Source organism: Homalodisca vitripennis, chromosome 4 (genome assembly GCF_021130785.1).
Source record: "Homalodisca vitripennis isolate AUS2020 chromosome 4, UT_GWSS_2.1, whole genome shotgun sequence".
NCBI lineage: Eukaryota > Metazoa > Arthropoda > Insecta > Hemiptera > Cicadellidae > Homalodisca > Homalodisca vitripennis.
In genome coordinates this window covers 87,403,634-87,430,011 of record NC_060210.1, presented here as the reverse complement: position 1 = coordinate 87,430,011, position 26,378 = coordinate 87,403,634, and the positions used below count along the sequence as shown (strand labels likewise).

Below are 26,378 nucleotides of genomic sequence, written 5' to 3'. Positions count from 1 at the left end.
TAAAAAGTTTTTGACCCGTTTCTGTGTTGAGAACGACCTTTCAGCCGTACAATGCCAGTAATACTAAAAAATTTAAATAGTAATAATAATGTACCAAAAATGTAATTTAAAACATTGAACATTGGAAGGTGGACCCCTTTGATTCCCGACCAAAATTGCAGGAAAATTAGATGCTTTTAAAGTAAATTTTGGTACATCAAATTAATAAAATTTTGACGATGTGGAAACATTGAGTTGAAACGAAAGTAGTAAAGTACTCGTATAAGAAAAAGGATCGGTAGTACGTTTTTGACCTGAATTCCTTCATATGTATAGTTGTTATGAAATAAATAACATTTGATTATATTAAATAAGTAAAGTGCCAACTTTTTTAAATTGGCGTGTATTTATTATATCTATACTTGCAATTAACCGTAAATGTAAATTAATTTAATTTAATTAACTTTTATAGTATTTGTTTACTTTTTAAAAGTGAGACACCAGCTATGATAAATTATTACAATGTTATTCCGAATGAAATCAAATAATCCATACACATAATATAATACATTCAATTGTTCAATCTAACCTGAAAAATAGACATTCCAATAGCTGAGAAGATGAACATGTTCTTCATGCCAAAGCATCTGACTATGGGTGCCGCCAAGCCCTGCACGATGAACAACAGCGCTCCAACGACGATGGAAGACACGCTGGAGGAGAAGGAGGTACCGGACATGATGAAGATACTCTGGGCATAGAAGAGGACCACGTTGATGCCACTCAGCTGTTGTCCAGCGACCATCCCGCAGGCGATGACCAGACCCTTGCGATTACCTCTCGTACTCACAAGATCTGACAGTTTCACTCTTTCTGCCATTGACCGCTGAACCTCCGCCTGCAATGTAATGTTTTCTGGTTTGTTTTTTTAGTCATAACACACATTGATGGACAAACTAATGTTGAGAATAAATGTAAATATACGGAAAAAAAGATCACAGCTTTCGCTTTAAAGTCAAATATCCCTAATTATTTTCAAAATTTGAAATAAATTAAATTCTTTACCATAGCATAATTTTTGGGCCAACTAAAACGCTTGATAAAACTGTTTACCGTCACTTGACACTTTCCTTAAGTAATGTAGCCAAGAATTTATTTTTTATTAAATGATATGATATGATTTCTTTTTTATAATTAAAGTCGTAGTATATTGTTCCCTTATGCGATTTAACATGGCTTTTTAGGTAAGTCGTAAAATATTCTAGAACAAAGATTTAATGCGTAATGTTGAGAGGATTAATTTGTGTAATCATTTTACCGTAGTTTATGTTGTAACACGCCGTTTTCATAGGGGATCCTTAAAATTTTCAATACTATTTTTAACCGTTGTGGAACTACGTACGTGTGACGTACCTTTCGATCTATTACAAACGAAAATGTTGAATAATTTACTTGTATTAATTTTTAAAGGGTTATTTCAACGCCAGTGGCATACGCCAGAAAATCGTTATCCCAATAAAAACTGAATTGTTGTGCTATTTGTGCTATTTGTATGAAACAAGCTGCTCCAATTATTATTCTAGAACTATTTATTTTACTTATAACAATTCAACATAGATAAAAGTTATTAACAATAATGTTACTTCAATTACCACTTTATATTGCTTAAAATATTGATGATACCAATATAATTGAAATTCGCCAAATAAACTTATTTTAGATTGATTTATAAACATGATGTGTTTGAATTGTATTTGACTGAATTTGTGATTGTATGTAAATAAATATAACTGTAAACAACAAACACCTCTGTAACATTTAGCACATTTTAGATATTATTATAAATAAGCAAATGGATACATAATTTAGTGTAAGGAGCTATTGGACATTTTTAATCGATTAATTTTAAAGTGATTCTAAGTTTTCGATATGCAACAGAATGTACTGTAACGTTTTGTATATTTGTCTATATAAAAACTTTACTTGTTAACAGTAATTGAATTCATACCCATAAACGGAATTAAAAGAAACTAATCTATATAAGTTTATATTCGTATAGGTCTTGTTATTTTAAATAGTATATACCCTGATTTCGTTTGTTTCGTTTTTGACTTCATTCAGGCCACGGCCGGTCCTGAGCCAAGAGAGGATTACCACAGCCCCGGAGACGTCGCCTTTCCGCAGACAGTAGTGCGGAGACTCGGGGATGAAGGCGAAGAGGAGGAAGAAGGCTATGGACGGCACCAGGTTTATGAAGATGAGGGCAGAGTAGGAGACGAACGGGCCAAATATATACTCCATCAGAAACCCGCCAACCAAGAAAAATCCAAAAATCGTCCCCAAAGCCCCTCTCACGTCGGGCTAAAACAGACAATTGTAATATTATTTGATAGATCATTTTATATAAACCACATTTAAATTGGCTATAGAGTTCATTACAGTGACCGAAAACACATAGTGTGACGTCAGTTCGATGGTACTATAGATAAAGTATTCGTTTCGAAAGGTCATCATAAACTATGGTGTGATTGGGGAGAAATTCCCAATAACAAAAATTAATTATAGTACAAAAAGCCAACCAAGTTCGTTCTAAAGTTTTGTTAAGCTACGTACCAGGAGAATGTGTGTTCAATTTAATAATAGTTTTATACCTAATTATAAGTGAATTATCCAGATCTAGTCAAATTCTTGATTGTTTAGAACAACTAAATGTTGTTAGTGTTAATGACAGAAACCTAGACATGTAAAGTTAATTAATTTGTCTAATGTTGATAATTTCTCATCTGGAAGCGGCGAACTCTTTCAGCCTTTAAGAGAGTCAGGAAACGATTCTGAAGGGAGTGCCGATGGCCGAGTGGTCTAAGACGCTGGACTTTGAGACTGAGTTAGAGATAGCGCAGGTTCGAATCCTGTCTGTGACTGTTGCACTTTTTATCAGTACCATCGACCTTGTACTGTATCGACTCTCCCCCTTATTCTGTTTGATAAGATCCTCGCACAGGCCAGTGGCCCATGAGGACGGGCAGAATACGGCAAAAAGGAGATCGGCTTCTCCTTTAAAAAAAAAAAAATTCTGAAGGGGTTCACCCTGCTTGTTATCGCAATGGGTGGGTGGGGGGATAATGCAGAAGACGAAAGTGACTTAAAAACTGCGTATAGGCTGAAAAAACCTAATGTTCATATTGTATTTCTATATATTTAAAGTATAGAATAGAATAGAATATATTTATTTTCCTCAAAATACAATAAACATTTACAAGTTATTCATTTTTACATAGAAAGAAATTCAAAACTGAAACTAAAACTCAAATGTCTTGTTGCCAGGTTTTTTAGGCTACATAAGTCCTACTAAAAAATAAACTTAAATTCAATTAAATGCCAGTTTAATTTATAGTTTTAAAACAAAATAAAAATATGATATTAATGTATATATGAGGAAACAATAGGGCCTCCAAGGCTAAGCCTGTTTGGAGGTTCCATAAGTGGTTACTCCAAAGCTTTGTTATTACTTAGAAACCAAAAGTGAGTAAAAATATTCCGTTCTACTTTTCTCAAGGTTTTTGAGACTATGTGTCACCGAAGTTGTGGTGTTTATAATAATTTATTGTAATTGTGTTTGTAATAATTGCTGTTGTTTAGTATATCTGAAAAGACAAAATTTCAATATAAACCTCAATCAGATCAATAGAATTATCATCAAGCGTAAAACCTTTAATATAAAGTACATAGCACACTAAATCAGAAAGGAATATTTTTGCAGAGGAAAATTTGGACTTATTTTTAATTGCTACGTTCAATTTAATTTGACACAACGCATGTGGTTTAAAATCGACGTCACATTGTTTACATTTGAGTTTCAGTAATTGTTGAATTCTCAATGGCTAGCCAATATTCATTCATATGAAAAAAATGTTATTATAAGGGAGAATCCCGTGGTTATGCTTTTCGATGGGTCTTGTTTTACTCCACGATAACAATTTACAAAACTCACCTCGGATATTTCAGCCACATACGTGGGATTGGACAAGAAGACAATGCCTCCGGCCATGCCGCCGAGAAACCGACCTATGTAGATCTGCCAGACGGTGGTCGCAGGGAGTACCACACACCACGAGAGAATGCCGAGCACCACCGCGGAAAAGATGGTCCAACGGCGACCCACCAGGTCCAGCAGCCAGCCTCCGAGGTAAGGTCCGAACACGGTGCCCAGAGCTGTCAAGGACCCGAGCCAGGAGGCCTGCTCGTCGGTAATCGGTAGACTCGAGTCGGACTCCTGGAGTCTCGGGATGGTTGGTGAAGACCATGTGTATTGGGTACCCACAGCCGCAGCTGCTAGGTTAGCTGGGACAGAAGCGATGATTTGTAGCAGAATGTGAATATCTTAAACCTATAAAAGTACTAATCTGGGTGCAATGGGCCATCGATATCCTTACATCTAGGGGTTGGTGAAAGAAAAATTAGCACAAGCTCAGGGAAGGGTTAAGCTCTAACATTTTTTAGATGACTTTAAATTACTGCAATTATAAAGTCGTACGTCTCTATGTAATGTTCAAATAAATTAATATATTCCCAACGTACGTTTCATTCATTGACATTCCGTGCTCACGTACCCAGAATATAAATGGAATTAAGTTCGTTCCTGTCGTGTTACGTAATACTTTTGTTATTTGTTTTGTAATTCTTTTTAAATAGATAAAAAGTACACAATAGTTAAGAACATGATTTCTTGCCTAGCAAAATAACAATTTTAAACGCGTTTCATAAAACGAGCTATCGATAAATCACCGTTCGATAACTAGCAATACAATTGTGTCCATTGACATTTTATATAGATTATATTTAGCTTGAATTTTAAGGTTACATCTACAATAATTTCAGCTGTAATTTGATTTTTATAATTAATTATCTATTTTATTATTGAAAACTGCTGACATTTAGGTGAAACCAGTGAAATCACGATCTACAACAAATAAGAATAGATCTATTCAGTATCATTTTCATCCTTTATTACATGAAAATGAAAACCATATAGATCAGGATATCCTTTTTTGAACCATATGGACCAAAGATATTTTTCATACCGAGAACAGCTAAGCTGTTATGATGGCCCTTTATTAAATAAAATCCTCTAATAATTCCTGAAGATTTCGGGTACTTATAAAGACCTCATACGTGTCTCCAAAGTTCTCTCAACACTGCAAAAGGCTATATTTACTGGCAAAAAATGGAAGAAGAACTTACAAGCTACGTTTTGAACTGCCGAATATGCAACAAGTTCAGTAAAGACAACATTCAAATACTCTCAAACAGGAGGGAACACCATCAAGGCAGTTCTTAGATGCCGATTTATTTGAATTCTAAAAATTCCCTTGTGGTAGGAGTCGCTTATTCGGGATATTTTGTAATCGATCTTGTGTCGAACACAGCGACTTGAGTACTGATATAAAAACTGAAGAAATTGTTCGCAATCCATAGAATACCAGATAACCTGAGGACAGATGGTGGTTCTCATTAATTTTAGATCAGCATTTTAATAAAAACAGGAAATTCAGCCACAGAGTTCCTTTTCCCTTTTTATTCCTTCAAATGGGTTATCTGAGAGATATGTCCAAGAAGCTAAGTATCTATTAATGAAATCCAAAGATGAAACTTTTGATATTAATTTGTCTAAGTACCATTGTCAAAGTAGATGGAATCTACGAGAAGGAGTCTGGAGTCACCTGTGCAGAGATTGATGGGACGGAGAACAAAGACTTATCGGAACTCATAAAAATCAATTAATCCCATCCTTGGCAGAAACAATTTGGCAAAACAACTAAGAAACATCAAAGCGAGAGGAGACAAATTTGGTGACAAGGGAAAGAAAGAAGCAACTATCTTTAAAATTGGTAATGGAATTATTTATGGAAGTATGTGGAATCTTTAGGAGCTTGTCGAAACCATACAGATTGGACCAGACCCAGATCTTATACCATTCAACTCCAAAATGGTTCAGAATACTGAGGAAACTCGTAGTTTTTGCGCAAGGACTTCTCAACAATGCAACACTAAAGAAGGAAAGTTATGTAGATTATATTTAACTTGTTCCAGCTGATATATGTTGTATCAGCTGTAATTTGATTTGTTGTTATTACTCCTTTTTGACATGTTTTTATGATTGGTTTTATAAAGTAAGTTATCATAAATAAGTATTGTTCATTCATTTTTATAGTTCATTATCTACATTATTATTGAAAACTGCTGATATCCGTTTAAACGCTAACTATGGAATTTACATGTTGTAAAGCAAAATAATCACTACTTACATAAACATTTAACTTAGGTCATTTTAAAATGTAATAAAAAAGTAATTGCAATCTTCCCAGTTTGACTATATTGTAAATCACATACGTTTTCATTGTCAGACGATTTAAAGTAATTGATACAATATCTACAGATGTTACAATTGCTAACGCTAACCAGTCCAATATTACCTGCAAGTACAGAGAAGTAGAGATTGCCCTTGATGCCTGGCAATGACAGTCGCATGATGAACCGTCTGATGTTTTGATCAGATTTGACCACTTGTAAGTTATCTATACACCTTCAGAAAGCTGTATATTGTTGTTATCGCGGTAGAATTAATCTTAATTAATCTCCTATGGTTTTTCTTACTTCTACTGAACACAAACATACTCTATTTGGACAGTTGTACAGATTTTTTCACAATAGCAGTTCAAAAATTTAATGTGAATGTCTGAGAGGCTCTTCGCCTTGTTCATGGGTATATGAGCAAGAGATCCGGAGGTCCTTTCTTGGAAAGTGGTTTGGAAATTTAGTTATTAAAAGTATTTTTAGGGGATTTTGGCATGAAGTTGACATTATTTGGAAAAGACTAACGGACACAATTTTCTTAAAGCTTTTTTTTATTTAAATTCAAAACCGTTTCCAAGTAAAAATATTGTCTCAAACAATGCGGTATATCCTCTAATAGTTTATTTATTAAAACTTTTTTTGTGTAACGAAACATAAATATGCAAATAAAACAAATGTAATTTGTCATACGTGTAAGAGTCCGTACACGTAAATACCACTACCTGAACACAAAATACTTGATCAGATATCAGTGGGACGGCACTATACGTATAGACCTTGCATTTACTTGCAGCGATAGACCAGGAGTTACTTCACTAAAATGTACGAACATTATCATAAGTTTGACTCATACTGCAATCATTCAATACCATAAAAAACTGTCCTAGTTTAAATAATTACTTTCAAGTGTTCCGTACTTGTTAGTAAGAATAATTCTAGTAAAGAACTGAAGCTATGATTAAGGGAACCATCCCTCAAAATAGCGAAGCAAATTGTTTTAACAAAACCTGCACTATTTGTTCTTAATTTTTTTCTTACCTACTTAAATTATATTCACATTCACAATAACAGTTTGTGCCCGTTTTATACAGTTTTGATAGTTTAAATATATATTATAAAACGTGAAATGTTTGTGAGCTTATAACATTTTTTCTTTGTACATTTATTTTGATATTTTGTCTAAACATACGAGTTATAATATATAATAAATACATTCATAAGTATAAATAGGTTATAGTGTCTCTATAATAAAAAGACATAACCTTCTCTAATATTTTGTGTAATAAAAGGAATTTTATGTGGTAAGATATATCAATGCCAGTAAGAGAAAGGTTGAACAGTTTCATAATTATCAAGATAGGCATTAAATATGACTAAATGTTAATAAAAACAATACTTTTCCATAAACAATTAGGAAAAGTATTGTTTTTATTGAAATTTAGTAATATTTAAAAATTTTCAAGATAGTCATTGTTTAAAAAAAAAAATAGAAAACATCACTAATGCTCTTGGCTATTCTAAAAATATTCTGGTAATTAATGTAGGATACATCATAATGTAGGCTGATACATGATAGTGAAAGAGTATAGGATTTGTAAGTACGGGAAAAAATGTTTAGACGTTTAATTACAATTTAAGAATGGTATTTTTTAACAAAGTAAATGTTAAACCAAGGAGTGATTGAAGGTTGGAAATTGAAATATTTTGTGGCTCTTACAAGACTGTAACAAGATATATTGTATAATCAAAGGTTTTTGGTTAATGTCTACTAGTACACCAGTATACAGTTCCTTATGGGAAAATGGAATTATAAATTTATAATTTATAATTGATTATAAATTATAGACGATCACGTTTAAACACTAAAATCCAAGTATCTATAGTGAAAGATTTATGGATATGTGAAACATTCTTATTTATGTATAACGGAGTTTTAAAATTCGCGGCCGGCTGTACTGCTTGTAACAATTAAAGTAATAATTATAAAAATTGACTCTGCCGCGTTACCTGTCAACCCAGTACGTTGTTCTCATACGAGTAGTTCTGCTCACCGCCCATAGGTAGCATTCCAGTTTTACTACTAGGTCAGTGATAGTCTGCTTGTATAGCTACTTACCTTTCTTTTTTGGCTTTATTATTATTCCAATCGAAATCACAATGTTATAAGTCATGCATTAAAATAGTCACATGCAGATGTCTCAATATATTAAAATACATACTAATACAGGCCAGAGCTAAATATAACTAATACTAATTAAAATACAATAAATAACAATTAAAACGATAAAATTACTAACGACTAATAAACTATAATATATAATATGTAACAAACGCTTCTCTTAACAGGATCAATAAATAATTAATCTACGAATAACTAAACAAATCATTATTGATCCTGATCACGATCTTGACCCTAAACTTGACGGTACTGAGGCACACCCGTCACATGTTGGACATAGAGGTCCCGGCTCCACTGGATCGCTGTGGAGACACAACGGCGGGAGAGGGCGACACCGTACTGCCGTGAGACACCCAAGCGAGCCAGTGTCCCAGTTAGCCCTGTCCCAAGCACCCAACGCGCCGACGACAAAAGCATCCAGAGTTACAGTGAAGCCGCCGGAGCGCAGGTAAGCGGTGTGATTCCTCTCTCTAGCCTCGACTATAGCACGCCAACCGTCTTCATAGGGCATGGTGACATCGACGATCCGAATGGTTTTGCGTGAATCGTCGATGACCACCACATCCGGACGGAGGCGAACCAAGTCATCCGGAACCTCGCGATTGACCAATAGGCGGTCCAGAGGGACACGCTGATTCCGGCGCACTTCCACCCCCGGCAACGGACGGATTGCAGCGATAAGGTGGTCCAGAACCGCGTCGGACTTTGATCTTAGCCAAAAGGCCGAGAAGCGACCGACTTACCTTAGAAGTCGAGGATTTGTTATTTTATCTTCCGTTGAAGCTTTGGTTGTGAGTTTCTTCCTATCTTAACTGCACTATCTTGACTCACTTACTTTTATTGTTATTTTATTAAATAATCTTATTTTGTTTTCTTTTTGATTTTCAGGAAGGCTCTTCCGTTGGACTACATGAAAGAAGTAAAAATATACATAATTCATCTCATCAATTTAAGGCTTACATAGAATGAATGTTTGTAACCATATTTAAGCAGTTGTTTTAACTGTTAAGCAATTTATGAATGCTTCAAAATTAGTAAATATTTATAATGAAATAATATCAAGAGATTCTATTATTAAAATAAGTCATGTTTTATATCAAATTCTACATAGTAATCAAATTTTTAATAATACTCATGAAATGTAGTTTGAAATTATTTCTTAAGCACACTGCTAATGAGATTTCGTTTGTTTCGATTGGTTATTCGAAACTTTTTCGTTTTCATAAAAAAAAAATATATAATAGTATATTTATTGTTCTTATTATTTTTGAGAGGGCTCTTCCATTGGAATTTTTACGCAAAGTAAGATACACATAACTCATATCATTGACATAAGAGATCATAAAATAAATGTATACATTCATATTGAAGAAGTTTTGGAATTACTGCCAGGTAATTTATGTAGGTTTTAAAATGAGAAAATATTTATACTGGAATGAATAATAAGATATTCTATTACTAAAATAAGTAATTTTTAATGTCAAATTCTACATAACTATCATATTATACATTTATAATACACATAAATTTGATAATTTAGTTTAAAATTATTTATTAAACATACCTTTAAGTTTAGAAAAAGAAAAACGAATAATCAATTAATATTCTGCTGGACCTACTAGCAGCTATATGTTATGAAAATTGTGCTGCAATGGTAGGTTCATATACACACGAAGTTCAAGTTGTGCATTTATGAAACCTGCATCATTTTATAAATAAATAATTTTAAAAGATACTACTACTACTACAAACATCCACAATATATCACAGTAAATTAAATACACATTACAAATAATCAGTCTGATAATACGATAAATACTGCAACACCGCACCATCAGATCAAGCTTTAGATTTAGCACCTCGCTGATTGTTGAGCAAGTCCAGGATCTCCTGGAGAGTCATCCCTCTTGTGTCAGGCACGAAGAGAATAGTGAAGAGAAAAGATATGATGCAGAAGATGGACAAAATGAAGAATGCAAAGTGAGGACCCAAGCTTTCGGAGATGTTGTTGAAAAACAGGGTGACCAAGAAAGCCATAAACCAGCTGCTCCCAGCCGATATAGCAGATCCAATGCTCTTCACGTTGGATGGGAACATTTCGCCCATCACGGTGTACGGCAGACTTCCGAAACCTGAAGTAAATAAACAAGCATCATATATGATGTTCCTAGCGCCATACTTAACCTACATATATTTTGCGGTTGTCTTTGTTGAATCGTTATTATTTGATATAATATACCTCCCAAACTACCACCAATGGTCGAGCAGACTGTTTTGAAGGATACGATCGCTCAGTGGTCACCCATCCAAGCAGCAGCCACGCTCGACGTTGCTTGATTAGTTTATCTGGCGATAACTGCCGTACCAACCACTACACTGTGCTATTACACCTGCAGTTCAGCTTAGAAACAGTAAGCTAATGTTGCGTCTTTCTCAAATAAGTTCGGATAATCGGATTCAATTATTGTAACCTTATATCTCACCTGCTTGGAGGAATTATATATACACAGGGTGAGTCAGAAATATGGTAAAATATTTTAAGACGTGATTGTAGAGACAAAAATAAGAAAAACATGTTTTATAAAGGTAGGTCCGGAAACGCTCCATTAGTGAGTAATGGCTGGCGAAAGATTTTGTTTTGTTTTCAGTTCACCTGGTAGCAAAGCACCTGGTGTTTGTTTAAGTGATTCTGAAATGTTTTGTTCTAACTTTATAACTCAAATAAGGCGGATTTATAAGGGAAATCACCTGAAAAATAAAATAAAACCACTCTAGAGTTTGTAGTGTGAACAGTGTTTGAGAAAAAGTATGAAATTTGTCAAAAATCTAATAACAAAAATACTGTCTTAAATGTTTGATGTCCAATAAACAAATTCTTTTTCCTAATACAGATTGTAGAGAATTTAATTCTGAAAACAACCATGATAAGAGAAGTTAACTAAATGTGTAAAACAGGTATGAAATTGACTCCTCACGTGTTACACTACACAGCAAACTTACATGCTGTTTTATAATAAGTATTTGATTGGTAACAGCTGGTAATAATTAATCATTTAAACAACAGCTGTTTGGACATTTTTAAATAATAAATAACCATCTGGGCATTTATTATTAGATGACATATGTCACCTCATTGTTGAACAAAACAACAAACTGTAAAGATACTGCGTGTTTGTGTTAAGTATTTTAACCAGTTATTTTCATCTATTTTAGTACTGATTTTGTGGTGTGTGTTCAATTTATTAAAATTGGATGGTAATATTCATGTGTATTCAAACACTGAATTAGTAGACATGCATTTACTGTATGGTTTGGGACGCTGCAATAGTACTTCAGCAAGACGTCTGTATCAAGAGAACTTTCCTAACCGCAGATGTCCAAGCGCAAGATTTTTTGCCACTATTCATCAACGCCTATCTGAAACAGGTTCTTTGAAGTCTTCGGAGCATAGTAATGCAGGCATCGCCCGATCATGTAGGGCTGTTGAATTAGAATAGTTGGTTCTTTATGAAATTTCTGATTATCTTGAAAAGAGCACTAGAGAATTGTCACTACAGTTCAATGTCAGCCAATCTAGTATTCAGAGAATACTACACGAGTACCAGTTACACCCATACCACTTCCAGCATGTCCAAACTCTTTTACCACAAGACTACGCTCCCTGTGTTGCTTTTGGTCTATGACTTTGGGAAAATGTGCTAATCCAAACTTTTTAAATACAATTTTGTTTACCGATGAGGCTCACTTTAGAAGAACACCTATCATTAACTTCCATAACAACAACACTTGGGCAGACAGAAATCCTCATGCTATCAAACCTAATCACCCACAACATGTAATAACATGTAACAGTAAATGTTTGGGCTGGAATCTTAGCAGATTATTTAGTCGTATTCGTGCTTCCTCCCAGGCTTAATGGCGTGGTGTACTTGAACATTTAACAGACGAACTACCTAACCTGCTTGGTGATGTACCTCTGCATTTGCGCCAAAACATGTGGTTTATGCATGACGGGACACCTGCGCACTACTCTCTGGCTGTTCGTGGACACCTAAATGAGAGTTTCACAAATCAATGGATAGGACGAGATGGACCAGTTTCATGGCCAGCAAGATCACCGGAATTAAATCCTTTGGACTTCTACCTTTGGGGACACTTAAAAACATTAGTTTACTCTTCCCCAATAGATACCATTTAAGAACTCCGATTAAACATTTCTAATGGAATAGAAACCATTAAGCAGACACCTGGAGTTTTTGAACGGGTCCGAAACTCGAGAGAAGACGCATAAACGTGTGCATTTTGAACAACGGAGGTCATTTTAAGCATCATCTTTAATCTTCCGGTGAGACTTAAAGAGATTGTAGATATATTTATTGCATTTAAAAATAAACTATTGAACTAAAAATATATTTGTTTTTCACCAGCTGATATAAATCAGATACTCATTCCTTATTATAAAACAGCAAAAGTTCCCACCATGATTGTATTTAATATTTATAGCGCAAACAAATTAAAATTTTCACAATGATTTACTACACAATTATATTTAAACACAAACATAAATTTCTAATAATATCACTGTTGTTCAAATATCTATTACTTTAGAGAATAGATATTTCTGTTCTATATATCTTACTGTTTAGTAAGTTGTACAATCTTTGATATAAAGAGTTGAATTGAAATCAAATATTATCAATTCACTTTCGTATTTAAAACTGACTTATATTTAATCACATTTCTTAAAATTTAAGATAACAAAATGAGCAATTTATGATTTTCTTATTAGTTGGTATAAAAAGGACAATTTTTGAATAAACAAACAAGTAGTTTAATTTAGTTTATCTATTTAATTATTAATACTTTATTAATAATAATTTATTAATTATAATATTTAGTTATTAATACTTTTATGAGTTATATTTACAACATAAAAACGAGATTAAGAATTGTTAAAAGAAGAGATAAAAATATAAAGGAGAAGAAAACAACCTTTTCTTACTCGGATTTATGGTATATTATAGAATAATTTAAGGAAATATCCCATAGAGACGGAATGATTGCTTATTAAAAAGCAGAAAATAGTGTTTGTAAATTAGGAAATAATGAATGATGATTTTGGGGTTATTTTCATAAAATGTTTTAGGTAGACTATACCAATAAAGTCTTTTGTTTTGTTCAATTAATGTAAAACTATTGAAACTGCTTTAATTTTTTTGACCAATAAGTACTTGGTATATAAACGTTATTTAATTTTGTCATTAAATGGGACAATCAAGACTAGTCATTCATACTTTTATATAATACTGAGTTTTAATACTAATTAATACATTAATTTTCTAGTCTCATCAGTCCGAGCTGTTTGTTTAGTTTAATAGTCCTTAAAAACGCAACATGCCAAGCTTACCTGTACCAAAACTGATGATATAACCTACTAGACTGGCAAGCGGCCACCACGGATAGGAAGACATATTGTGGCCATTGTAGATGCAGTAGAAGAAAACACCCAACGAAAACTGGAAAAACAGATAATCGTTTCGTACAATATATCTGGAAGAATATTTTGCCGCCAACACCACATTGGAGATCTTATGATTCGTAACACTGGCTTTCTAACAGAATACATACTATGTGACATTATCAGATTTCAATGCCCTACTTCTCACAGAATTAGACCTATGTTTATAATAGTGTCTTTATGTAGTTTATTAAAACTTCTGTAGGCTATATTGCTACCAGAAGCTAAACTTTATTTTTTTACTTTTACATTATGATATTAAAATATTATCAAAAATTCCCAGTGTTTGTAACATTGCTATAACTGTATAACAAATAACTGCATAATATTTTGCCTGTAAAAATAACTTGACTTTTGATTTCCTAGGGGCAGTTCTTAAAACCCAAAGTAACAATTTATTTGATGTGTTTTCTGTAACTACGGATGACTATTTACTTGTAACTGTGGTTTAAACGGCAAGATTTCGCTAAAGGCAGACTCAGTATAATTATCAATTTTGTAGTGACGTCGAATCTTTATGAACATTTCATACAATGTAGCTTATTTTGTATTATTTGCATTTAGAAAGTAAAAACTATTTCAGCAACGTAAACTATAAAAAAATGCAAATTGAGGATCGAGTACACACCTCATTGAGTGAGATCATACAAATTAAATACGGTATTTGTATTACTGTAGTTACTTTAGACATTCGAATGAAACTACGACGAATGTACTTGAAGCCCATAGTGTATGATTCATTATTTTAGTTTCTTTCACTAAGCAATCAATACATACTTTGTTCTTCTGCAAATAAAAATAAAACGTGTTATGAATTATAAAAAACAACTATAAATACAGTTTTGTTTGATTTTAGTCTTTAGTATACAAGGAGTTACAGGAATACATTATTCTACAGCAATAAATTATAATTGATAGTTTGAATGGTAATATAAAATGGTATGGAAAGATTTTATTTCAATAACGTAACTTATATAATTTAAAATATCGTAAATATAATTTTAACTTCTTGGGTCTCGATATCCACAATTAATACATTTCTCACAACGCAAATATAAATTGGTATTCAGAAAGTAATAAGGTTGGGTAGTGTGAATGACATATGCTTAAAACTTGTTTCTTTTGAGCAATTGCTTTGGAGTGAATATGACTTGCTAGACATAGCGAGTTCTAAAAAACATCCGGATGTCAAGTAAGTGGAGAATTGACGGAACAGAATGCTTACTAGGGAATTCGGGCTACGGGATGTCACATTGGTTAATTACACAATTCAAGCTTCCTACAAGCCAAGAAGAAATACTGCTTGATCTGGTTCACATCAGGGAAAGAGTAATAATTGGAAATATGCTTTGGACAATTGAAGAAACGATTTCCTATAACCTGGAAATTGCCGTCAGAAACGTACCTAAAGTCTTGCAGTCCTGCATAACAAAGGGAAACATCTCAATATGAACATGAATTAGACAATGGGGAAGACCACGAAGGACCTGTACGTGATGAGAATAATTCTACAACTCAAAGGAGAAAAGAAAAACTAGTCGTTACGATGAATAAATTGTAACGTTAACAACAGGAAAGCTACACCCTAGGCAAGTGTTTAAAGTATCTGCTATTGCAAGCTGGTACTGTCTCTAGCACAGGTAAATATCCGGAGTTTGATCAAAGTTTTCAGACTGTTTATTCTCATCGAGAGAAGGCAAGTGTAAAACTGCCTAGCACATTCTATAAGCACAATCTATAAGTCACTCCTTAATTTGGTAGTCCACTCACTTAAGCCAGTATTTCAAAACGTTACCTAATCCAAAGTTTTAGGTTTTAATTATGGAAAATATACGCCATTGGTATGTCACCTTACGAAGGAGTTACACAATTTAACGGTTAAGAACTGTTACTCAGGACCCATACAAATTATTGGATGGACTTGTCATCTAGTAAACTCACCTGGAATACTGCCATCCCTGCTGCCGACACGACCATCATGTTCTTTACGCCAAACAACTTGGTTAGAGGAACTGCCAGTCCTTGAACTGCAAAGAGGACTACGCCAAGTACAATGGAAGACACGCTGGATGAGATGGAAGTACCGGACATTATGAAGATACTCTGAGCGTAGAATAGAACTACGTTAATGCCACTGAGTTGCTGGCCGCACAGTAGACAGATGGAGATAATCAGACCTTTGCGGTTACCTCTAACTCTCACCAGATCTGACACATTGGCCTTCTCTGCCGTTGATTGGTGGACTGCATCCTGCATTTAGAATAGGTAACAACAGGTAAATTATCAATCATGTTTACTTAATAAGTCTAAGACCGAAAACTGCCTAATAACTTTTTATCGATTGAAGTTTTACAATACAAGCTCTGTGCATTCTCGCAAGAATTGAAAAGCTTTTGTTCCATGATATTATTGATGACTGAGGAAAATGTCCTTGTTACTGAAAATCCCCTTAGATTCATAGATCAAGAACGATAACCATCTTGGTCAAAAGACAAAGTAATGAAAAATAAATATGGAAGGATGTAGTTATTTAAGTTCATTAATATTGTAAACTTCAAGACAATTGGAGCTAAGCTGTTAATAAAATCTAAAATATAAAGACGTGAGTTTGCCATAGAATAAATGGTATTCAAGAAAACACAATACCTTTAAATTTCCAGGGATTAAGATATTATGTATGCTTATAAGCAATGACATTTTTTTTGCGAGTGGTATCTTCCTTTTTTCTTCCTATTCTCCTTTAGATGTATTTCAGCTTTTTCTTTTCCGCTTTTGTTGAAAAATTAACTCCTATGATGACTCCAGTATTTTGCCGCTTCTTTTGATAAGGTGCTGTTCATATACATCTAAGCAGCAGCTCTCTCTGCATATTCTATTCATATTCGTTTAGGATCATCAACTCTAACGCACATAATAAACGGTCTTTTAAATTTTCACATTTCATGCAATTATAAGACTTACGAGTCCTTTTACTGTCCTAAAATCTTTCGATCACATATCCAAAACGTATTTTGAGAGCTTCAGTAACGAGATTGAATCTTCTTTTCTATTTGGACTGAGAAATATTATTTTAGATAGAAGTATGATCATCATACAAGTCTGTCCACTTTTTATAACAGTAATATAATTATTGACTTTAAATTACCACTTAACATGAGTTAAACTAATATAAATAAATCCATTACCTGTAGCTCGGTGAACTCTCTCTGCACTTCTTGGAGCGAGCGGCCTTTTCTAAGCCAGGTGAGACTATCTAAGGCCCTTGACATTTTGTTCTTACGAATAAAATAATGCGGAGATTCTGGGATTAAGCTAAAAAATAAAAGGAATAAAACTGGTGGTATGAAGTTTATATAGATGAGTGTTGAATAGGAGACATATGGGCCAAAAAGAAATTCCATGAGAAATCCTCCCACAAGTAGAAAAGCGAATATGGCGCCCACAGGACCTCTGACTTGTGGCTGAAACAAATAAACAAAAACCCCTTACTCGTCTACTGTAAAATTAACTAATTTATACTGCCTATTTAACGTAAGTAATAATATGCGTGACATTCCTTTTGTTACGAAAATGTTTATTGCCTGAGCTATTTTAAAGTAATATGCACTGATGTAAATCCTAAAAGGCTACAATTCTGCTACATAAAGTGTATTTTTGTAATTATACTATTTATGTCGAATCTTAAAAGTTATATGACACTAACGTTAGGGTTTCATCCAAAACAGAAAACTGTCTTTATTTCACTCCTCCGGAACGTTTATATTAGGGTTGCAATGATACTTTCATTCTTGTTTACAAATCAATGGATAAAAAAGAAAAATTGAACACGCTATTTCAATATTGTAAAACGTCATATTTTGTTTTATATATATTCTGTTTTATATATATATATATATATATATATATATATATATATATATATTTATATATTATATATATTCTTCGAGTAACTCATATTAAATTACTGTTACCGGTATAAGTAGTTGTGTTCATAAACTTTGAAACTTGAGTAACGAAAACAAGTATGAATATAAGTAATTTTACATTTCAAGTTTAATATCGACTATCAGACGTTTTATTATCCCGCAGTATTCGTTTTAAATATCATTATTTACCAGTTAGGAATTGAATATCTTACCCGGTGACGTTCAAGCCCTATTTTGGAAACGTGCTTAAGTTTTGCTGGATATCCTTATACTTTCCAATCTAACACTTAAACCGTGGTAAACTGAGTACCTCGTGAACTTGAGCCACTGGTTAACATTACTCTCTGAGTAACATGACTCCTGAACAAATTAACTCTCTGAGTAGTAATTATTAGTTTTAAGTAAATCCATAATTATGTTATGGTTATTTCATACTTATAGTGAATTGCAGAAGATAACGCGTTATTTATAACTAGTACCTCAGATATCTCGGCTACATAGACTGGAATTCCGATGTATACGAAACCTCCGGAGAAACCGCCCAAGAAGCGGCCCATATAAATATGCCAGGCAGAAGTGGCAGTGAGTAGTACAGCCCAGGCGAGTAGGTTGATCACATCGGCTAGCATCAAAGTCCACCGCCTTCCCAATTTGTCCATCACCCAACCGCCGAGGAATGGGCCGAATATTGTCCCAAGAGCCGTCAGTGAGCCCACCCATGAAGCTTCATTACTGGTTAAGTGAATAAACGAACCGGGAGCTTCCAATTTTGGCAGCGCGGGTGAGGTCCAGCTGTAGTGTGTGCCTATGGAGATTGCCACTAAGTTCGCTGCAAAATAACGGCCAATTAGTGTTTTTGTACACTTACCTGTACACTATTTACTTGTAGAGATTTGAGTAGATGTATACGTAAATGGTGTGGGTGATAAAGTTACAACTCCTTTCAAGATCTTGACCGTAAATTCAAAATCATTCTTCACAGTTCATTTTATATTTTCATGGCTGTCACTTAATGCGGTTCTCCTGGGAGATTCAACCTAATTGACAGTGTGTTTTTATAAATTTTGAAAATGTTTCATGACATCAAGCTATTTAATTGCAATGTTATGCTTATTGTTAATAAAATGGTCGCAGTTCGTGAACGTTAGCACACCCCTTGCTCTGTCTGGTTTGAGAGCTAATTATCCAGAACATTTCCAGGAAAATTCTTCACGAAATCGCCTTTCGGGTAGGGTACGATAAGCGGACCCGGTTTTTTTATATCGAAGAATGTAATCATCGATACCTAATATTCGCAACTCAAATCCTAGACTATCAATCGATATAAAAGTATCTAAAGTCCTCAATAACAAACATATGTTTTAAATTAAAATGTGAATTTAATATTAACAGTGACCAAACAAATTATTATAACCAAAATTAGAAAGACTGAAGACGACCATATTTGCTCCAGTTACATTGGTTTCTTTCCCAAAAGTTTCACATAATGGGTCTTTCGGTACGAGTCCTACATGTTGAAATCACGAAAAACTTGCCTTATAATCTTTCAAAGCAATGTCGTGTAGTTTTCTAAAATTGACTGCCATTTTAATAATCAAAATGTTACTTATGTAAAATTGAAATTTTACCTTACGTGTATTATTTGAAAGTGTTTCCAGCTGTTGATATAGATTATTTACGTTAATTGTTCAAAATAATTAGTATCGATCGATTATATCGATGGTTATGATTAAGTAATATCGTTTGCCATTTTCGATATAAAAAACCGGGCCCGCTTATCGTACCCTCCCCCGCCTTTCTTTCAGAGTATCTAAAATCTATTATGTCCATTGAAGATAATGTACTGGTAATTGGTGTCTGGTTAGACCATCTTTGAGTATTATAGAGCTGTATTCTTTACACTGGACGTAAAGATAATGACATTGAAGGAGTGTAGATTTTGTTCTTATACTTGTAAGTATTGTGACTTGTATGTTTTTATCTGGATATTCTAACACTGGAGACATCTACCTTACTAAAACTGCTTACTTTTGAATTTTAAGATGCTTAAATAAGGTGTAATCTTTTTGTAGAAGATGGTCAATAACTTGATCTGCGCAGTCTCCGGAAAATGTTTCTTTCTTTCCAGTGTTGCTTTTATGTTTATATAAATGTATGTAATACATGTTTAATATTGTCAACAAGTCAACATTAGACGACAACTCATCCTGTAAAAGTAAGGTGCAACAAAGTAAGGTACCTGTCAAAAGTAAATAAGGTTGCTGAACTAAATTTGGTGGTAGTAAACGATATATTAGTTCTTCAGTAATGAGTATGGCTTTTCTTGGACCTTTTGGGTATGTCTAGAGCTAAGTGCGTGAATGTAAATTATATGTTTCTTACGTCTAAAACCATAATTTTCTGACGCTTGGCAGGCTAACAATTTTATGAATGATTTTTATGAATGGCTTTAAGACTGATACTGTACGCCCAAGAAAGCATGGCTGCCTTAATAGTGTACGATAACGGTTTACTCATTTTCAACTACATACTTCAAATATATATGGCAGTACAATGAAATTCACAGTTTGATGGGCGGTGTTGAAATCAGAAAGGTTCTACATATGGCTGCTCAGACGTCATACGAGATTTGGGCAAAGTCATTATATAAGTATTTCAGAGACGATGTTCAATTTAATTGCCTCAGAACAGTAGCCTAATACATACTACAAAGAAAGGAAATCGTACTGTAATTAAAAGTCCATTACTGTTTATTCAACTACTGACTCCGAGGCTCCAATGCTACTTCACCATTTAGTTTAAAATGCTCGATAACACTGTTTTTAAATGAAATGAAATGAAAATTCTTTATTTTTTACAGGCAAAGTTAGGGCCGCATGGCCCTTTCTTACACTTAACCTGTTGCAATGTAAAATTTAAAACATTAAATAAATATTACCTAAGAATAAAACAAAACATAATAAAGATAATAAAATAAAGAAATAATTTCATTTACACAAAGTAGTGAAATTAATGTAATATTTTAACGTGTAATAATTAAAATTTAACACATTGATAAATTAACCATCTCTACTATTCTTAAAACATAATATAAATTTATATTTTTAATATACAAATAAATTAAAGTATTTATTGCTAAATGAACTTTTTCACACACAATCTCACATTCATCCCTCTGCCAGTGTCACGCCCACAGCATCTCAGACCGGAACTGCCCCGGCTAACCGTTCAAGATACATATCTTTCAGTTTCGCCACAAACCGGGAACTGCTATCGATGGAAGTAATTGTTTGGGGAAGGGCATTCCACAACCTACAAGCCATTACATGGAATGACTTATCAAACACTGCAGTCCTGTGCTGAGGCATTCTCAAAATGTATGAGCCAGAGCGAGTGCTTCTTACACCTACATGAGACACAGATTTAAAATATTCAGAAAAATATCTTGGAAAACCAAATTTCAATATTGAATGAACTAGTTTTAAAATTTTGATGGATCTTTGATCTTTTAATTTTAGACTATTTGACTGAATATAGTACGGTGTGATGTGCTGCTCCCGTCTCACATCTTAAACGTAACGTATACAGTAGTTTTGAGTTCTTTGCAGCTTCTCACTCAGTACTATGGTCATATCATTGATCACGGAGTTACAGTAATTGAAATGTGGAAGTACGAGTGATTTAGTCAAGAGCAGCTTGATATGTTCTGGTAAAAATCGTTGTAAACGTATGAATATAAAAAACAACGAAATACTTTTATTTTTATTAGAATTTACAGTATCACTCAATTTTTACCCTCCAAATTATTGTTACACAAAGTGACTATTTAAAATATTTAAAGTGATGTTATGACACTTGTAATTGTGATATACGTATTCATAACCATTCTTCCACCCCGGATGTTTTACTAACAAAAATGACGCACCTAAAGTACATTTTAGCTGAGATTAGTTTAAAGACAGCCAAACGCAACTATAATACATCTTTTTTAACGTAGAATTTTCAAAATAATCGTAAAAAGGCTGTCAGAATGAATGTTTATGGATGTTCACAAGTATAAAGCGTTTTACAGATTGCGCTTCGACTATGGATTGTCTCAGAGACTAGTAGTGGCTAGGCACCTTCAAAGAATACACGATCATAAATTTAATTAAAAATAGTTTTTCTAAATCTTTTGCGCCAAAATATAAAGTTATCAATCAAGTGGATTGTTAAAAAATATGTGTTGAACACTAACATACATATACAGGGTGTACATAAAGTCCTGCACGGGTATAATATTTTCTGAACGATAACAGATAAATCAACAAGATTTGGTACATCAATACTACACCTAAAAATCTACTTTTTGAAGGAACTATCAGTTTTCTGTAATATCATGGGGACGTCCCGCAAGGAGTCGGAAGGAAATCTTAAATAGGAGCATAGGTCAATATGCATATCATTTTAAAGGTCTTATCTAGCAGAGTTTAATGCCGCAAACCGCACTCAAAAAGATTGATCCAGTACAAAATGGCGGCTGTTCAAAGGTTTTACTTGGTTACATTTTATTAGTAGCCATAACCTCAGTAAAACAAAACTGCAACCAAACGAATACTGCAGCTAACTACTACATTATGCTTGTCAGTTGTACAGAAGTGAATTATGACGTTAGTAAAGTTATCCTCAAGGGTTACAAATTTGGTCCTAATATATTGATAACAGGGAAAACCTGATAACAGTAACAATTAGAAATCTCTTATCTTTGGGTCGCAGTTAGGACTTTCCTATTAGCCTCCCGTATCCAGTGAGGATTTTCGCTACTCCAGTAACGGCAATTGCGCCTGTTTACGCTTCTATTCAGCATAAATGAACACTCGTCCGAAAACACAATATTGATTACATCAATTTCGTTGCGATCTATTTTGGCCATCATAGTTTCACAAAATTCTATACCACGATTGAAATCACCTTCGTTGAGTTCGTGCACCAAATGAACTTTATAAGGCTTAAAATTAGACCCTTTCAGAAGTTTTTTAACAGACGTAACAGAGATGTCATGAGTTTGTGCCGCTGAGCGTAGGGACTCTTGCGGATTTTCAATAAATGACTGCAATACATCTAAAGAGTTGTCTTCAGTTGTCACAGTAGCGGGCCTTCTTGACCTATGACGATCGGAAACACTTCCTGTTTCCATAAAGCGTTGAACAGTTCTCCCTACAGTTGTTCTAGAAATTGGCTGCCTCTCGTGAAAGTAGTCATTAAATAAATGGCATGCTTCCTCGTGTGATCGTCTGTTATTTCCCCAACCAACCATCATAAGAAGTGTTATACGTTCACGTTCGTCAAGCGACATAGAACTACAAGCAATACGACAAACTCTTTTGTACTAAAGCGCACTGATAGAAAGGATGGACAGCACTACTAAAACAAGAAAACTAGAATAGCCTACTATGAATAGACTGGCTAATAGGAAAGTCCTAACTGCGACCCAAAGATAAGAGATTTCTAATTGTTACTGTTATCAGGTTTTCCCCGTTATCAATATATTAGGACCAAATTTGTAACCCTTGAGGATAACTAACGTCATAATTCACTTCTGTACAACTGACAAGCATAATGTAGTAGTTAGCTGCAGTATTCGTTTGGTTGCAGTTTTGCTTTACTGGGATTATGGCTACTAATAAAATGTAACCAAGTAAAACCTTTGAACAGCCGCCATTTTGTACTGGATCAATCTTTTTGAGTGCGGTTTGCGGCATTAAACTCTGCTAGATAAGCCCTTTAAAATGATGTGCATATTGACCTATGCTCCTATTTAAGATTTCCTTCTGACTCCTTGCGGGACGTCCCCATGATATTACAGAAAACTGATAGTTCCTTCAAAAAGTAGATTTTTAGGTGTAGTATTGATGTACCAAATCTTGTTGATTTATCTGTTATCGTTCAGAAAATATTATACCCGTGCAGGACTTTATGTACACCCTGTATATATAATTAACTTCAAGCTTTCTATAGTATGTATAAACAGTACACAGCTTATAATAATTATCGACATCAATGCAAAACGATCTTAAGTCAATTCAATGGCGGTTTACCCATAATAATATGCTGTTACGTGCAGAGAAAACCAAGTACATAAATTTTAATGTGAAGAAGAACATTATTTTTTATATTAATCTGGAATATAAGTGTTCTAACTGTCTTAATTACCAGGGAGTTTGTGAGACGGGTAAATGTGCTGTTGTAGAAAGAGCGCAATACATTAAATATTTAGGAATTCATCTTGACGAAAGAATAAACTGGAAAATTCACATTAATAAGTTAAAAAAACAATTTAAACAATATTTTGAGATACTTTAATTTTTTTGCGGGAAATATGTAATGAGCCATTGTTACGAATTTTATATTTTGCTTTGGTCCAAAGTAGATTAGAATATGGAATAGTTTTTTTGGGGAGAGACATATTTTTCAAACATTAAGCCATTATACATTATACAAACATTTCATAAGATTAATATCCTTTAAAAATAGAACTGAGTTTTCACGTCCTCTTTTTGAACATTTAAAAAACTTCCATTACAGTATATGTTTGTCTACATTGTAATGCAACTGTTCTATAATAAGAATGGTAGCATGCCTCGTGATAATTTCTTATTTAGGATGAAAGAGATTAAAACACTGCTAGAGATTCCTGGATGAAGTAAATTAAAGTTGTAGTAGCAAAAATTGCAGCAGGGTATTGTTAATTAATTGTTTGATTTAATATAATTTTATTGTTGTGTGTGTGTGCGCGCGCGCGCGCACGTGTGTGTGAATGTATATTGTACAAGGAGTTATTTTGTTTTACATTATATGGCACAATTTAAGCATATTAAATAGATGCGTGTTTTGTTTTGATTGTTTTTGAGCGAGAAGTTGAATTTTGTGTTTTTGTAATTCTGAAGCTGGATTCTTGAAATACATTGATGGAACCTCCAAACAGGCTTACCCTTGGAGGCCCTATTATTTCCTCAAACACATTAATACCGTATTTTTATTTTGTTTAAAACTATAAATTAAACCAGCGTGTAATTTAATTTAAGTTTATTTTTAATTAGGACTTATGTAGCCTAAAAACCTGGAAACAAGACATTTGAGTTTTAGTTTTAATTTTTTTCTATGTAAAAATTAATAACTTGTAAATATTTATTGTATTTTGGGAAATAAATATATTCTATTCTATTACACATAGCTAACGAAATTAAACTACAACACACTCACCTGCACATACGGAAACATACAGATTACCCCTATCTCCAGGGAAATTGAGCTTCATGATGAGTTACTCTGTAGTACCTGTACATAGATAAAGTGTGCATCTGTAACTTTGAATTAAAAAATTAAAATAAAGCTGTTAAATTTAAGCTTCATATATTAATGAGGTCATCGCAGTAGGAGAACAGGGGAACTTTAAAAGAGTTTTGGTAGAACTCAGTAGTTCCATAATTAATCCAATAATGGAATAAAGAAAAAAAGTATTCTAAATAACTAATATTTGTTAATGGAAAGGGACTTAGTGTCTTACAGATAACATTGTAAAATATTCTTTCATAAACCTCACATTATATTTTTACTAAACGTTCAGACTTCTCTCTTGGTGTGCCAGCCAAGCAGCCATACCATATTCGGTTCGAATCAGTACACCGATTTTATCGAAAATAGATACACTAAGTCCCATATTCAAAATGTTCATTTTCGCTGCTAAATATTCTAAGTCCAAGCGCTAACGCAGCGCTAAGTTACGTATGTGCAGAAATGTTTAAGGTAGTTTCTAGAGTCTCCAACAGAATGTGTTTGGTGTAAGTCCAGGAGGTACTTGTATATCAGTGCTTAAAGGCCCAAGTGCCGTTTCTCACTAACTACCCTATCTGTTGTTTGAAGTTAGTAACTGTTTATTTATTGGTACTGATGCATACAATTGGTTATGGTTATGATGGGTGATGTTAATGTTAATAATTAAATAATTTTTACTATATTATTCACTATATCAAGTTTGTTGATTCAAGTAAAGTATTCAATGCCATCAGATCTGTTATCTTTGACTCATATATACATAACGTAGAACTAAAATTAGCTGCCTAAACTATTTTTTCAACAATATAATTTACTAAAGAACAACGATAAAACTTGACTTAAACACTTATAACTAACCTATTTAATATAAAATACTACTGAAAGCACATTTGACAACAAAATATACATAATAAAAGTAATTTAGCTATAAAATTTATAGAGTACCCAGCTTCAGGGAGTTATCTTGTAACTTCACTCATTAACTAACATTAATCATCGTAATAAGCCATTAAAGCTTTTTAACGAATGTACATTTATTTTTTTTTTATTTCGTTAGGGAAACTTTTGTAAAATTTTGGGCCCAGATACTGATACGCTTGCCTAAATA

The 26,378-nt window shown here is 33.5% G+C and overlaps 2 protein-coding genes across 2 annotated transcripts in view; both read right to left on the bottom strand.

The window, feature by feature from the left end:
* The window catches only part of LOC124361110, a 55,802-nt gene that overhangs the window by 5,352 nt on the left and 24,072 nt on the right, over window positions 1–26,378 (bottom strand). The window contains exons 7-14 of the mRNA XM_046815146.1: window positions 15,972–16,280; window positions 15,436–15,451; window positions 10,372–10,644; window positions 8,773–9,250; window positions 6,453–6,562; window positions 3,971–4,320; window positions 2,065–2,340; window positions 569–877 (exon numbers count right to left, since the gene is read on the bottom strand). Of these exons, the coding sequence (XP_046671102.1) occupies window positions 569–877; window positions 2,065–2,340; window positions 3,971–4,320; window positions 6,453–6,562; window positions 8,773–9,250; window positions 10,372–10,644; window positions 15,436–15,451; window positions 15,972–16,280 (2,121 nt within the window). The remainder of the gene's footprint in view (window positions 1–568; window positions 878–2,064; window positions 2,341–3,970; window positions 4,321–6,452; window positions 6,563–8,772; window positions 9,251–10,371; window positions 10,645–15,435; window positions 15,452–15,971; window positions 16,281–26,378) is intronic.
* LOC124359703 (facilitated trehalose transporter Tret1-like) lies at window positions 10,009–25,273 on the bottom strand. Its single transcript, XM_046812654.1, has 6 exons — window positions 25,199–25,273; window positions 18,436–18,785; window positions 17,216–17,491; window positions 15,972–16,280; window positions 13,920–14,028; window positions 10,009–10,644 (listed from the first exon to the last, which is right to left on the bottom strand). The coding sequence occupies exons 1-6, from the start codon at window positions 25,251–25,253 to the stop codon at window positions 10,352–10,354; spliced, it is 1,392 nt and encodes a 463-aa protein (XP_046668610.1). The 5' UTR covers window positions 25,254–25,273; the 3' UTR covers window positions 10,009–10,351.

Coding starts and splice junctions, on each gene's coding strand:
- LOC124359703 (XM_046812654.1), bottom strand. CDS start 25,253: ATGAAGCTCAATTTCCCTGGAGATAGGGGTAATCTGTATGTTTCCGTA. Junction 18,786..25,198: donor GTATGTTTCCGTATGTGCAG/GTGAGTGTGTTG, acceptor GTTATTTTGCAG/CGAACTTAGTGGCAATCTCC. Junction 17,492..18,435: donor ATGTAGCCGAGATATCTGAG/GTACTAGTTATA, acceptor TATTTGTTTCAG/CCACAAGTCAGAGGTCCTGT.